Raw genomic sequence first — 16,611 nt, 5'->3', positions numbered from 1 at the left:
ATATCTTCTTATTGAATTATAAGAGTTCTTCATCTCTTCTAAATAACAGTCTTCTATCAGATAATTGTTTTTGCAAATATTCAGTCTTTAGCCCGCTTTTCCATTTTCTTAAGGATTTTTTTAAGCAAATGTTTTAAATTTTGATGCAGTTTAATTTATCATGTCTTTCTCTTATATTCCTTGTTTTTGTGTCTTAAAAGATCTGATTAACCCAAGGTCATAAAGATTTTTGCCTGTTTTCTAGAAATTTTATGGTTTCAGTTGTTGTACTTAGATCTATGATCAATCTTGAATTAATTTTTGTATATACTGTGGGACAAAGGTCAAGTGTTCTCATTCTTTTTTTTTTTTTTTTAAAGATTTTACTTATTTATTTGACAGACAGAAATACTTATTTATTTGACAGACAGAAATCACAAGTAGGCAGAGAGGCAGGCAGAGAGAGGGGGGGAAGCAGGCTCCCTGCAGAGCAGAGAGCCTGATGTGGGGCTCGATCCCAGGACCCTGGGATCATGACCTGAGCTGAAGGCAGAGGCTTTAACCCACTGAGCCACCCAGGCGCCCCATCATTCTTTTTTTTTTTTTTTTAAATGAGGTTATTCAATGGTCCCAGTACCATGTGTTGAAAAGACTATAATTTCCCCCACTGAATTATTCTGGTGCATTTGTCAAAAATCAGTTGTTCATGTCTGTGCAAGTCGATATTGGAACTCTCTTTTCTGTTTCATTAAACTGGATTTCTATCCATATGCCTAAGCCAGACTGTTGTGATGAGTGTAGCTTTGCAGCAGTGAAAGTTCTCCAAATTTGTTCTTTTTAGAAAATATTTCTACAAAAAATCTTGCTGAGATTTTCACTGAGATTGACCTTAGTCTGCAGATTTAGAGGAAATTGAAATTTTAACAACATTGAGTATTCTGACCCAGGAACATGGTCTATTGCTTCATCATTTAGGTAGTCCTTATATTCTCTCAGAAATATTTTGTTGAAGTTGTCAACATATCTTTGTAAGGTTATCCTTAAGTATTTCATGTTTTCGATGCTAACATAAATATTTTGTATCTGAATTTTCAATTCCTTCTTGTTGCAAGTATACTGAACAGAACTGATTTCTGTACATCAACCTATGCCCTGTAACCCTGTTTGACTCACTTACTAGAAGTTCTAGTAGCATCTTTGGTAGATTCCTTAGGTCTTTCTAACATAGATGACCATCTCATCTGTGAATAAAGAGTTTTACTTCTTCCTTTTCAATCTTTTGGCTTTTCATTTCTTATTTTTGCCTCATTGATCTAATTATAAGCCCCAGGACAAGGCTGAAGAAAGTGACGAAAGTGGACATACTAACATTGTTCTTATACTAGACAGAAAGCATTTGGTCTCTCATCATTAAGTACGACATTAGCTGTAGATTTCACTTACCTATCACATTGAGGAAATTCTCTTATATTTCAAGTTTTCCTGAGTTTTTTTTTTTGGTCTCCAACTACTAAGATGAGCATATGAACCTATGATTTTTCTCCATGTTTCTATCAGTATAGAAAATTCCACAGGTTGAATTTCAAACATTAAATCAAACATGCATTCCAAAAATAAATGTCATTTAGCCATAATGTATTATCCCTTTCATATATTCCTTACTTCAATCTGTCAAATTTTTGCTAAGGACTTCCATATCTACATTCATGAGCAATACTGGTATGTAATAACTTTTGTTTTAATGTCTATTTCTGACTTTAATATGATGGTAATGCTGGTCTCATAAATGTTGCTGAGATGTGTCCTCTCTTCTATGTTCTGGAAAAGTTTATATAGAAGTCATGTTATTTCTCCCTCTAATGTGTGGTAAGATTCACCAGTCAAACAAATTGATACCGGAATTTTCTTTGTTGGAAAACTTAAACTCTAAATTCATTTTCATGTGTACATTCACACACACACACACACACACACACACACACACTCAACTTTTTCTTGAATGAGCCTTGGTACTTCATCATAGTATTGTTTCCTAAGAAATTTATCATTTATTTACCAGCATAAAGTTCTTCATAATATTGGCCAATCCTTATACTATCTGTTAGGTCTATAATGATGTCCTCTCTTTTATTCTAACTTATGTAATAAATTATCCCAAAATTTATAGACATTTTATCTTCCATATCTTCTCTGAGTCAAGAATTCAGGAGATGCTTGACGAGGCAGTTCTGGCTTGGTGCTTCTCACTAAGTTAAATCAAATGTTGATAGGGCTGCAAGTATCTCAAGGTTCTTACTGAGGCTGGAAGATCTCGCACCAAGGTGCTGCCCTCACAGAGCTCGTTAGTTGGCACTAGCTATTGGCAGGCCTAAGTTCTTCCTTGAGTAAGCCTCTCCAGAAAGCTGTCTGAATGTCTTCTCAACGTGGCAGCTGGATTTCTCCAGAGCTAACGATCCAGAAGACCAAGGTAGAAGCCACATGCCTTTTACAGCCTAGCCTCAGAAGTCACACGTCACTACTTCCTTCATACTCTAATCAACAAGGCTAGACAGGAGTAAACGTGGTGGAAAACTGAACAAGAGAAGCAATGCCCAGAAGAGAGGGTCATCAGAGGATCATTTGCTTGGAGGATGCTATATGGAAAACATGGTAAAGTGACAGAAACTGACTTGGTGTTCGGATGACATAAGTACCATACTATAAGAATTCATTCACCGAAAGAGTGATTTTTGAACTGAGACTTGATAAGAGGGAATCAGCCACATAAAGATCATATGATTTTTTTTTTTTTGGACAGGAGTGCAAGACAGAGAATGGTACAAATAAAGGATAATAATTTGAACATATTACATTTGATGTGCCAAATGAAATTTAATTGAATTTGAATGCCACATGAAGATCTCAAGTAGGAAACTGAATAACTTTCAGGCTTAGACAAGAGAGGATGGAGCTTTAAGTAACAAAAGGAAATTGAGAATGGGCCAGAACAGCTGAAAAAAAAAAAGAAAAAAGAAAAAGAAAAAAGGCCATAGCTTTAAAATAAATTGGTAATCTGGAAGATTAAATTGAGAAAATTCAAGAATACATTAACAAAAATGTAAACAGATGGAGATCCTGAGAGAAAAGAACATGCCAGAGGATATGACCGAGGAATCTAATTCCCCATTTAATACTGGTTTGAGAAAAGAAGATCAACACAATGAATAATAAAGAAAGAAAATAACAAAATAATAGAAAATTTCCCAAATTCAACTTCAGATTGAGTTCCAAGCAAAACAAACAAACAAACAAACAAGCAAATACAGATCTACTTATAGCCTGAAAAAAATTTCAAAAACCAAAGAGGGCAAAAAAATCCAAAGCAGAAAACCATAAAGGACTACAAATCAGATTAATACTAACGCTCTCTTTACCAATTGTAGATATTAAAAGACAATGTAAATTATCTTTGTAATACTGAAAGAAAAGGATTTTGAATTCAAATACTATACCTACTTATATTTCAGGGCCAAATAATACATTTTTAGACATGTAAGCTCCCTGGCAGCTATGTATGACCCAGAGGAAATCAAGAAGGCTAGAAAAAAATTAAGTCAGGTTCCATTAGAACCTTTATGCCTTGAAAAGTGACACAGATTGAATGACATAAAACTACATTTCATTTCCTATCAATTCAGTCATACTTGATTCTAGACTGAGTAATACTTTCATAACCATTACATTATAAATACGATTTATTGGTTTTAATTTTTGAATGAACTTATAGAAAAACTGCCTAAGACAACTGTAGCCATTTAATAGAAAGTAAATGTCATAAACTCTTGCAGAAGTTATTTTTTTTAAAGATTTTATTTATTTATTTGACAGAGAGAGAGATCACAAATAGGCAGAGAGGCAGGCAGAGAGAGGGGGGGAAGCAGGCTCCTCACGAGCAGAGAGCCTGATGCGGGGCTCGATCCCAGGACCCTGAGATCATGACCTGAGCCAAAGGCAGAGGCTTAACCCACTGAGCCACCCAGGCGCCCCACTTGCAAAAGTTTTTAACTGAACAAAAAAACTGATAGGTGAAAGTTTTATAATAAGCAATCATTAAATTTTTACCTAAAACAGAAAAATCGAAGAATAAAGAAACGACTTATATTGGTGCTTCCAAAAGAGCTAAAAAGAGAAACCTGTAAAAACGGTTTCCTCTGCAGACTATCAGATCCTGTGCCTTTGTTAGAAATGGCTATAAAATTGACTCAGTTTTCTAACAATCTACATGAACACCTAAGAAGGAATCAGAGTTTTCAGAAGAAAATAATAATCACTAAAATTTCGCTAAATTTCAACTTTTTCTAGGCATTCATTACATGTTTTCACTCATTTAATACTCATCTCAAATGTATGGCGGAGATACTATTAAGATGCCCGTTTTATACGTGAAGAAACTACAGCACAGGGAGATTTTAACACGTCCATAAACACAGCTTCCATTTCACAAGTCAGAATCTGAACCTATGAGGTCTGGCTTCATGAGAGAAAAGGTAGTTACCAGAGAAAGAAAATTATTCCTAGTGCTAAGTGCATAAAGAAATATCAGTGAATACATTAAATAATATTCATAATTTGTAACAGAATCAGCTCCATGATTGTACCTATCCTGTGGCTATCCTATAATTCAAACACATTTTTCCCCTTGTCCACAGAGATAAAACATGAGAGACTGAGTCAAATGTCTACATTTGGGACATCGCTGAAAAAACAACATCACAGAAAGCTAAATTACATACCCAAAATTAATTGGAAGGTAGTTTGTGCAAATTTTAATTAGTCTCCTAAAATCTAGAGATTCCTGCTTTCTTTCCAGAGGTATATGACCAGTATTTTTATCATTTTGAACTAATTATTATTCTTTTTTTTTTTTAAAGATTTTATTTATTTATTTGACAGACAGAGATCGCAAGTAGGCAGAGAGGCAGGCAGAGAGAGAGAGGAGGAAGCAGGCTCCCTGGGGAGCAGAGAGCCCAATGCGGGTCTCTATCCCAGGACCCTGGGATCATGACCTGAGCCGAAGGCAGAGGCTTTAACCCACTGAGCCACCCAGGCGTCCCTATTATTATTTTTCTAATAACTTTATAATTTCAAGTTTAAAAGTATTTTCCCATAACTTTATATGGACCAACAGACATCAGGGTCTTTTAAGGATCTCGAAGAAAAGCATCATTTAGTATGCTCTGATTAAAAATGAATTTTAAGTAGCTAAACCTGTGGATTCAAATGAACTGAATCTTAACTATTTAAATTACGTTTTATATATTGTAGGACCTGACAATAAGAATAGAACTTTTTTCTAACTTTTTAACTATATTACATTTGGCAAGTTACCTTCTATCAAGCATCAAAAAGATTACAGGTTTTCTTTTTTTTTTTTTTTAAGATTTTATTTATTTATTTGACAGAGAGTGATCACAAGTAGGCAGAGAGGCAGGCAGAGAGAGGGGGGGGAAGCAGACTCCCCGCTGAGCAGAGAGCCTGATGCAGGGCTCGATTCTTGGACCCTGAGACTATGACCCGAGCCGAAGGCAGAGGCTTAACCCATTGAGCCACCCAGGTGCCCCAAGATTACGGGTTTTCAAGTAATTTACAACATTTTCTTTTTAGGTTTTCACCAGGAAGTATTGAAATATACAATAAATACACTCCAATAAAAATCTTTAAAAGGAGAAACATAAAATAGAAACATACTAAGTAGTATGAATCTAAAGTCAAAAGGAGAGCTGTAAATGTGTTATGCACTACATATTAGAGAGCATGAGGTAATCCAGAAACCGACTGGACTGACAAAAGTATGCAGAATTGCCTAGAGCATGGTACTGAACCTTGGTCAAAGCTGCAAGATATACTAACCCGGGAAAAATGGTGTTTTGCAAATAGGGGTCCATGAGCTGTTTCAAGGCAAGACAGACTAACCTGTCAAAGTTGTTTGGTAATAATCACTGGATTTATTTCTTCTACCTAGATTTTGTGGAGTCCAGGGGTTTTCAATGATTTCAATGAGAAATCCCTACCACACATAGACTTTGGACTTCTTGGTACCAAGATGCTCCATGCATCCATGCCTCTGGTGGTTTAGCATCTGGAGACCGGCAAGTCCTGCGAGGCCCAGAAGAGGGATGATAAAGAAGAATGTGTCTTGAGTTCACCATGCCCACCCTGTTAATGCTTATCTTTCCCCTGCTGTTGCTGTGTTGTATTATTTCTGACTATGAACTACTTAAGGAGTCTTTTCCTAATCAATTATGTTAAGTAATTACATGATATTTGCATAGTACTTATCCTGAGTGCTTAGTTTTTAAATGACATCAGTAAAATGAAGGAAATAGTCATTGTTTACTGACACTTTGAGTAAGGCCTAGACTTCCAATCCCCCAGGACCTCACCTGGTTTGAGCTGAACTACTTCTTAACTCATATAAATGATGCAGAGTTGAAAAACACATAAGCCTTAAAAATTATCACATTAAAATACCTGTAATTTCTCCAGTGTGTTAAAAAAATTGTCATAGTAATGGAGTCTTTGATAGTAGTATTAGTTCATAAACTCAGGTATTATAATTTAAAGTTTAATAAAATAAAGCAGACTGAGGAGGAGTCAAGATGGCGAAGAAGTAGCAGGCTGAGACGACATCGGATAGCAGGAGATCAGCTAGATAGCTTATCTAACCATTGCAAACACCTACAAATCCAACGGGAAATCAAAGAGAAGAAGAGCAACAATTCTAGAAACTGAAAATCGATCACTTTCTGAAAGGTAGGACCTGCAGAGAAGAGAATCCAAAGCGACGGGAAGACAGACCACGGGAGGAGGGGCCGGCTCCCGGGAAGCGGCGGAGCAATGGAGCACAAAATCGGGACTTTTAAAAGTCTGCTCCACGGAGGGACATCGCTCCAGAGGCTAAACCGGGGGGAAGCTCAGGCGGGGTCAGCGTAACCCCAGGACCCGCGGGGTCACAGAAGGACCGGGGGTGTCTGAGTGCCACAGAGCTCGCAGGTATTAGAGCAGGGAAGCCGGCTACAGCGAAAAAGCTGAGGTATGAGCCCACAGCCCAGGGTTACCTTGTGCGGGTCGCAGGCTGGGTGGGCTCGGAGCGCGGCCGGAGGCCACAGAGACAGAAGCGAATGGGTGCTTGTTCTCCAAGTGCCAGCAGTTGACTGCACTACTCCCGGTGCGACCGGAGGTCAGGGAGGCAGAGGCAGTTGGGCGCTTTTCTCTGAGGGCGCACTGAGGAGAGGGACCCCAAGCTCTCGGCTCCTCTGGGCCGGAGATTGGGAGGCCGCCATCTTCATTCCCATCCTCTGGAACTCTACGGAAAGCGCTCAGGGAACAAAAGCTCCTGAAAGCAAACCCGAGCGGATTACTTAGCCCGGTCCCTGGCAAGGGCGGTACCATTCCGCCTGCGGCAAAGACACTTGAGAATCACTACAATAGGCCCCTACCCCAGAAGATCAACAAGAAACCCAGCCAAGACCAACTTCACTCACCAAGAACAGCAGAATTCTAGAGGAGGAGAAAGCAAATCTTATCTGGACAAAATGACAAGGCGGAAAAACTCACCACAAAAAAAAGAACAAGAGGCAGTACTGAAGGCTGGGGACCTAATCAATACGGACATTGGTAACATGACAGATCTAGAGTTCAGAATGACGATTCTCAAGGTTCTAGCTGGGCTCGAAAAAGGCATAGAAGATATTAGAGAAACACTCTCTGGAGAGATAAAAGCCCTTTCTGGAGAAATAAAAGAACTAAAATCTGACCAAGTTGAAATAAAAAAAGCTATTAATGAGGTGCAATCAAAAATGGAAGCTCTCACTGCTAGGATAAATGAGGCAGAAGAAAGAATTAGTGATACAGAATACCAAATGACAGAGAATAAAGAAGTTGATCAAAAGAGAGACAAACAAATACTGGACCACGAGGAGAGAATTTGAGAGATAAGCGACACCATAAGACGACACAACATTAGAATAATTGGGATTCCAGAAGAAGAAGAAAGAGAGAGGGGAGCAGAAGGTATATTGGAGACAATTATTGGAGAGAATTTCCCTAATATGGCAAAGGGAACAAACATCAAAATCCAGGAGATGCTAAGAACGCCCCTCAAAATCAATAAAAATAGGTCCACACCTCGTCACCTGATAGTAAAATTTACAAGTCTTAGCGACAAAGAGAAAATCCTGAAAGCAGCCCGGGAAAAGAAGTCTGTAAAACATTAGATTGGCAGCAGACCTATCCACGGAGACCTGGCAGGCCAGAAAGAACTGGCATGATATATTCAGAGCACTAAACGAGAAAAACATGCAGCCAAGAATACTATATCCGGCGAGGCTATCATTGAAAATAGAAGGAGAGATAAAGAGCTTCCAGGACAAACAAAAGCTGAAAGAATTTGCAAACACCAAACCAGCTCTACAGGAAATATTGAAAGGAGTCCTCTAAGCAAAGAGAGACCCTAAAAGTAGTAGACCAGAAAGAAACAGAGACAATATACAGTAACAGTCACCTTACAGGCAATACAATGGCAATAAATTCTTATCTCTCAATAGTTACCCTGAATGTTAATGGGCTAAATGCCCCAATCAAAAGACACAAGGTATCAGAATGGATAAAAAAACAAAACCCATCAATATGCTGCCTACAAGAAACTCATTTTAGACCCTAAGACACCTCCAGATTTAAAGTGAGGGGGTGGAAAACAATGTACCATGCTAATGGACATCAGAAGAAAGCTGGGGTGCCAATCCTTATACCAGATCAATTAGATTTTAAGACAAAGACTATAATAAGAGATGAGGAAGGACACTATATCATACTCAAAGGGTCTGTCCAACAAGAAGATCTAACAATTTTAAATATCTATGCCCCTAACATGGGAGCAGCCAACTATATAAACCAATTAATAACAAAATCAAAGAAATACATCGACAGTAATACAATAATACCAGGGGACTTTAACACTTCCCTCACTGAAATGGACAGATCATCCAAGCAAAAGATCAACAAGGAAATAAAGGCCTTAAATGACACACTGGACCAGATGGACATCACAGATATCTTCAGAACATTCCATCCCAAAGCAACAGAATACACATTCTTCTCTAGTGCACATGGAACATTCTCCAGAATAGATCACATCCTGGGTCATAAATCAGGTCTCAACCGGTATCAAAAGATTGGGATCATTCCCTGCATATTTACAGACCATAATGCTCTGAAGCTAGTACTCAATCACAAGAGGAAATTTGGAAAGAACACAAATACATGGAGACTAAACAGCATCCTTCTAAAAAATGAATGGGTCAACCAGGAAATTAAAGAAGAATTGAAAAAATTCATGGAAACAAATGATAATGAAAACACAACGGTTCAAAATCTGTGGGACACAACAAAGGCAGTCCTGAGAGGAAAATATATAGCGATACAAGCCTTTCTCAAGAAACAAGAAAGGTCTCAAATACACAACCTAACCCTACACCTAAAGGAGCTGGAGAAAGAACAACAAAGAAAGCCTAAACCCAGCAGGAGAAGAGAAATCATAAAGATCAGAGCAGAAATCAATGAAATAGAAACCAAAAAAAACAATAGAACAAATAAACAAAACTAGGAGCTGGTTCTTTGAAAGAATTAATAAGATTGATAAGTCCCTGGCCAGACTTATCAAAAAGAAAAGAGAAAGGACGCAAATAAACAAAATCATGAATGAAAGAGGAGAGATTACAACCAACACCAAAGAAATACAAACAATTATAAGAACATACTACGAGCAACTCTACGCCAACAGATTCGACAATCTGGAAGAAATGGATACATTTCTAGAGACATAAACTACCACAACTGAACCAGGAAGAAATAGAAAGCCTGAACAGACCCATAACCAGTAAGGAGATTGAAACAGTCATCAAAAATCTCCAAACAAACAAAAGCCCAGGGCCAGATGGCTTCCCAGGGGAATTCTACCAAACATTTAAAGAAGAATTCATTCCTATTCTCATGAAACTGTTCCAAAAAATAGAAATGGAAGGAAAACTTCCAAACTCATTTTATGAGGCCAGCATCCCAAAACCAGACAAGGATCCCACCAAAAAAGAGAATTACAGACCAATACCCTTGATGAACACAGATGCGAAAATTCTCACCAAAATACTGGCCAATAGGATTCAACAGTACATTAAAAGGATTATTCACCACGACTAAGTGGGATTTATTCCAGGACTGCAAGGTTGGTTCAACATCCGCAAATCCATCAATGGGATACAATACATTAATAAAAGAAAGAATAAGAACCATATGATACTCTCAACAGATGCTGAAAAAGCGTTTGACAAAGTGCAGCATCCCTTCCTGACCAAAACTCTTCAAAGTGTAGGGATAGAGGGCACATACCTCAATATTATCAAAGCCATCTATAAAAAACCCACCGCAAATATCATTCTCAATGGAGAAAAACTGGAAGCTTTTCCGCTAAGGTCAGGAACACGGCAAGGATGTCCATTATCACCACTGTTGTTCAACATAGTACTAGAAGTCCTAGCCTCAGCAATCAGACAACAAAAAGAAATTAAAGGCATCCAAATCGGCAAAGAAGAAGTCAAACTATCACTCTTCGCAGATGATATGATACTATACGTGGAAAACCCAAAAGACTTCACTCCAAAACTGCTAGAACTTGTGTAGGAATTTAGTAAAGTGTCAGGATATAAAATCAATGCACAGAAATCAGTTGCATTTTTCTACACCAACAACAAGACAGAAGAAAGAGAAATTAAGGAGTCAATCCCATTTACAACTGCACCCAAAACTATAATACCAAGGAATAAACCTAACCAAAGAGGCTAAGAAACTATACTCAGAAAATTATAAAGTACTCATGAAAGAAATTAAGGAAGACACAAAGAAATGTAAAAATGTTCCATGCTCATGGATTGCAAGAACAAATATTGTGAAAATGTCTATTCTACCTAAAGCAATCTACGCATTTAATGCAATCCCTATCAAAATCCCATCCATTTTTTTCAAAGAAATAGAACAAATAATCCTAAAATTTATATGGAACCAGAAAAGACCTTGAATAGCCAAAGGAATATTGAAAAAGAAAGCCAAAGTCAGTGGCATCACAATTCCAGACGTCAAGCTCTATTACAAAGCTGTCATCATCAAGACAGTATGGTACTGGCACAAAAACAGGCACATAGATCAATGGAACAGAATAGAGAGCCCAGAAATAGACCCTCAACTCTATGGTCAACCAATCTTCGACAAAGCAGGAAGGAATGTCCAATGGAAAAAAGACAGCCTCTTCAATAAATGGTGTCGGGAAAATTGGACAGCCACATGCATAAAAATGAAATTGGACTATTTCCTTACACCACACACAAAAATAGACTCAAAATGGATGAAGGACCTCAATGTGAGAAAGGAATCTATCAAAATACTTGAGGAGAATGCAGGCAGCAACCTCTTTGACCTCAACCGCAGCAACTTCTTCCTAGGAACATCGCCAAAGGCAACGGAAGCAAGGGCAAAAATGAACTATTGGGATTTCATCTAGATCAAAAGCTTTTGCACAGCAAAGGAAACAGTTAACAAAACCAAAAGACAACTTACAGAATGGGAGAAGATATTTGCAAATGACATATCAGATAAAGGGCTAGTATCCAAAATCTATAAAGGGCTTATTAAACTCAACACCCAGAGAACAAATAATCTAATCAAGAAATGGGCAGAGGACATGAACAGACATTTCTGCAAAGAAGACATCCAGATGGCCAATAGACACATGAAAAAATGCTCCACATCACTCGGCATCAGGGAAATACAAATCAAAACCACAATGAGATACCACCTCACACCAGTCAGAATGGCTAAAATTAACAAGTCAAGAAATGACAGATGCTGGCGAGGATGCGGAGAGAGGGGAACCCTCCTACACTGCTGGTGGGAATGCAAGCTGGTGCAACCACTCTGGAAAACGGTGTGGAGGTTCCTCAAAAAACTGAAAATAGAGCTACCCTATGACCCAGCGATTGCACTACTGGGTATATATCCTAAAGATACAAACGTGGTGCTCCGAAGGGGCACGTGCACCCGAATGTTTATAGCAGCAATGTCCACAATAGCCAAACTGTGGAAAGAGCCTAGATGTCCATCAACAGATGAATGGATAAAGAAGATGTGGTATATATACACAATGGAATACTATGCAGCCATCAAAAGAAATGAAATCTTGTCATTTGCGACGACGTGGATGGAACTGAAGGGTATTATGCTTAGCGAAATAACTCAATCGGAGAAAGACAACTATCATATGATCTCTTTGATATGAGGAAGTGAAGATGCAATGTGGGGTGGGGTTCGGGGGAGGTAGGAAAAGACAAAATGAAAGAAGATGGGATCGGGAGGGAAACAAACCATAAAAGACTCAATCTCAAAAAACAGACTGAGGGTTGCTGTGGGGAGGGGGGACGGGAAAGGGTGGTGGGGATATGGACATTGGGGAGGGTATGGGCTATGATGAGTGCTGTGAAAGGTGTAAACCTGGCGATTCATAGACCTGTACCCTGGGGATAAAAATACATTATATGTTTATTAAAATAAATAAATTAAATTAAAAAAAAATAAAGCAGACTGAGGTCAGATGGGAAATGATTCTCTGTAGGGGCAGACGAAGTCACAGAACTTCACTGTGTGATTTTGATGCATATCCAAATCCTGGTACCAATTTCATACACATTTCCAGGAAATAAGTAAAAATCTTGACCTCTAATACTTCAGAAATAATCACCAACCAAGTCTCAGTTTCATTTTTCTCATCACTTCTAGCTTCCTATCTTTCTCCCACTTGTATCTTTAAAGCCATGGCTTCCACACATTCCTCCCAGATATGTGCTTAGTAGTTAGGAAAAATATCAAACTAAATTTAGTAATTTTTCAGATATCCCTTTTTGAAAATAAATTTCAGTAACCACTAAATGTGTTAGCTAAGTCACCAATCAATAGGAAATATAAAACCATGCATATTTTAAATTCTCAGGTTTAAAAAGTTCATTAAAAACACAGGTCTAGTTTTTGGATCCTGTTATTGTATTAATGCTTTATGAAGAACTACCACCTAAAATACATCCACCAAGCTCCAGTAATACTTTTGATAAGTTAATACTGAGAAAAGACTTACTCCTTATATTCAATTAACTAAGACCCTGGGCTAAACAACTTGGGGGGATTAGGAGGGGTAAAGGTCCCATTTTAATATCAAGATTTGTGCAAAGTGAATGAGGAAATAAATGTATGCCTTTAAAAGATGAAAGTTATATTCTGTAACCTCAAGGTTAAAAAAGTAGTATGAATGATGAATGCTACCAGGAAGAAAGACCACTAGGGGATATGGAGGTCAAGGAGGATTTCTTGGAGGGTAAAGGAGTTGAAATATGTTCCTCAAGATAAGTCGGTTCTAAACAGAAGACAGTATCTTAAACAGAAGAAATGACAGAGAGAAAGGCACAATAATAAAACAATAACTCAAGTCATATTTGAAGGAATATGGCTACACCAGTGTGACTGTACCAAAGCATGAATACAGGGAGAGGTAAGTGATAAGACTGGGTGACGAAAGATTTTAATACCAGGATCAAGAGGTTCGATGCTGTATAGAATGGGGGGGCCACTGAAGGTGTCTGAAGAGGAGAGGCACGTGACAGATATGGAATTATCACTTCTACCCAAAGGTCCCAGATCTTCCAGGACTTGAGTTACACAGAATGAGTTCATTCCTTTTGCCACGATAGCCCTTCCTAGATCTGAAAACTGCTATTATTTTCCTCCACTCGGAGGAAGTATACGAAGGACAGACTGAAATCCGGAGATGGCTGAGATGCCATTTGTAATTTGTAGGAGGCTTGAAATAAAAAAGGATGGCTATGATTTCATGGAACTAAAAACTTCCTTGCAACTGAAAAAAAAAAGAAAGAAAAAAAAATGTCCTTACAACTTGAATGCATATCTTACTTATTTCACTTTAAAATTCACTTCAAATTTTAACGGGCAGCTTTACAACCAAAATTCTCTACTGACAGAGGAAAGTGCTGTCTCAAGAAAGGACAGTAATCTGCAGAAAGACAGCCCCGTTTCCTGAGAGAGTTCACCCACGCAGCTCTAAGAGAGCCATCAGACGGTTCTTCCTGTGCGCTTTCCAATTATTTCACATACTTTCTTCAGGACTATGGGTAGTCTTGAAGCATCAACATAGCACCATAAAAGTCACTGATGTTGTATTCCTTAAACACTTCCTTCAGCATGAAAGGGTATTTTCCAACTGAAAATATCTAAATTCTAAAACTTAAACCCATGTTTGTGCAACATAAAACCCACTGCAATAAAATCTCCATGTTACCCTCTTTACGGCAATATTGATTCATTGATATTTCAGAGTATTTGGCCGTGACACTCTGATGATAACACTAAAACCTTTTGATAACTGCCCATACTAAATAATGTCACCTATGTGTTCCTTTGTAGGATTGATGGGAAAATATTAAGACATAAGTGACACAATATTTAAAAATAAATACCTTATGACCAAATAAAATGGATTTCAAACCTTGATCTTAGTTGGCTCAGGACTATTTTCTTATCTGTTTTCTAAGCTACAATTTTCAGAACCCCCAGGACAGGATATATATTTCAAGGTTGAAAAGAACGTGCCCTCTGTCCTATTAAGTCGGCAGAGTTACAATTTACTGAAGATTAGTCCTATAAAGTCTATAAAGAGATTTTTTAAATGCATGTATTAACCTCAAATAATTAAGCCAGTTTATCTAAAAACATGTAGCACTGGATATATGTATAATCATTTCAATTTCAATTTACTATATTACTAGTTTTATTAAAAGGATTTAGAGTCTAAATTCATGTTTGTTGAGGACTTAAGTAGAAGTTTTATGCAGTTAGACACACTAACATACTCAGTAATTAACCATATTGAGTCACACTGTACACTTCATATCTTTGTGTCGTCCTAAAATACCATAATTTTTTATCTTATATTTGCATAAACTGATTACAATAAAGAAGGAAACATTAAAAATTAAGTCAAGTGTTAAGTATTTAGATAAAATCTTCATTGTAATTACATACAACGATAGGTATAATCTAGAAAACTAAAATTTAACAAAATGTTAAATAATAAAATTATACATATCTGAAGACACATATTTACCTGACATTGCCCTTGGTGTTTCTGAGAACAGTTGCAGCAAAATTCTGTGTGACACCCACCAAGCTGATTCCATCCACTTCCACAATCTGGTCATTGACTTGTATTCTTTGGAAAGAGGAGAAAAATTAACCACAATTAACTTTTCTGATAGTACATTACCATTTTCAATACATGAGTTGACAAAATACTTGATTTTTATGATACTCTTACTGACCTGAAATTTGTCTTTTATCCACAAGCTCCCAATCTTAGTCAAATACTTAATGTTTTTAAAAGACTGTTTTGAAAAACAGATTGTTTCGAAAAGCAATACTAAATGGAGAGATTCAGGTTACCCAACATTCCTATCACAACAAATTGACAACAGCTAACGTATGACATACTTACATCCTTTCTTGTCCTTAATGAATTATATAAAACCTAAAAGATCCAGCTGAAATATGCTGTGGGCTTCCTCCCTAGTCCTTCTTCCCACCTCTCCTCTTCAGGAGAAAACATCGGGAATTGCAGGGAATCCTTCCTATTCAAGTTGTAGGCTTAACACAGATAATGCTCATAACTGTATGTATGTGTATATGTGTGCACACATGTATATAAATGTATATGTTTATGTTTAAGAGCATATATATTACTAGTGTTCTTCAATGTATAATGTTTTCAAATTTATACACATGTTTTATACATACCATTTTTTAAAAATTTTATCTTATTTTTTTTTTCAGTGTTCCAGAATTCATTGTTTATGCACCACACCCGGTGCTCCATGCAATACGCGCCCTCCATAATACCCACCACCAGGCTCACCGAACACCCCACCCCTCTCCCCTCCAAAACCCTCAGTTAATTTCTCAGAGTCCACAGTCTCTCATGGTTTGTCTCCCCCTCAAATTACCCCCAATTCACTTCTCCTCTCCATCTCCCAATGTCCTCCGTGTTACTCCTTACGCTCCACAAGTAAGTGAAACCATATGATAATTGACTCTCTCTGCTTGACTTATTTCACTCAGCATAATCTCCTCCAGTCCCTTCCATGCTGATACAAAAGTTGAGTATTCATCCTTTCTGATGGAGGCATAATACTCCATTGTATATATGGACCATATCTTCTTTATCCATTTGTCCATTGAAGGGCATCGTGGTTCTTTCCACAGTTGGGCGGCTGTGGCCATTGCTGCTATGAACATTGGGGTACAGATGGCCTTTCTTTTCACTACATCTGTACCTTTGGGGTAAATACCCAGTAGTGCAAATGCAGGGTCATACGGTAGCTCTATTTTTAATTTCTTAAGGAATCTCCACTCTGTTTTCCAAAGCGGCTGCACCAACTTGCATTCCCACCAACAGTGTAAGAGGGTTCCCCTTTCTCCACATCCTCTCCAACA

The 16,611-nt window shown here is 37.8% G+C and overlaps 1 protein-coding gene across 5 annotated transcripts in view; it reads right to left on the bottom strand.

Annotated features, from left to right (window-relative positions):
• Positions 1 to 16,611, bottom strand: part of PPP1R9A (protein phosphatase 1 regulatory subunit 9A) — a gene marked incomplete at its 5' end in the record, with an annotated part of 310,569 nt that overhangs the window by 100,804 nt on the left and 193,154 nt on the right. For all 5 annotated transcript variants that reach the window (XM_080818700.1, XM_080818701.1, XM_080818698.1 and 2 more), the window contains one exon: positions 15,230 to 15,334. In XM_080818700.1, coding sequence (XP_080674826.1) covers positions 15,230 to 15,334 — 105 coding nt within the window. The remainder of the gene's footprint in view (positions 1 to 15,229; positions 15,335 to 16,611) is intronic.

Source organism: Martes martes (assembly GCF_963455335.1).
Source record: "Martes martes genome assembly, chromosome: 11".
Taxonomy (NCBI): Eukaryota; Metazoa; Chordata; class Mammalia; order Carnivora; family Mustelidae; genus Martes; species Martes martes.
The sequence above is the reverse complement of the archived record's forward strand: the minus strand, read 5'-3'. Positions and strand labels throughout refer to the sequence as shown.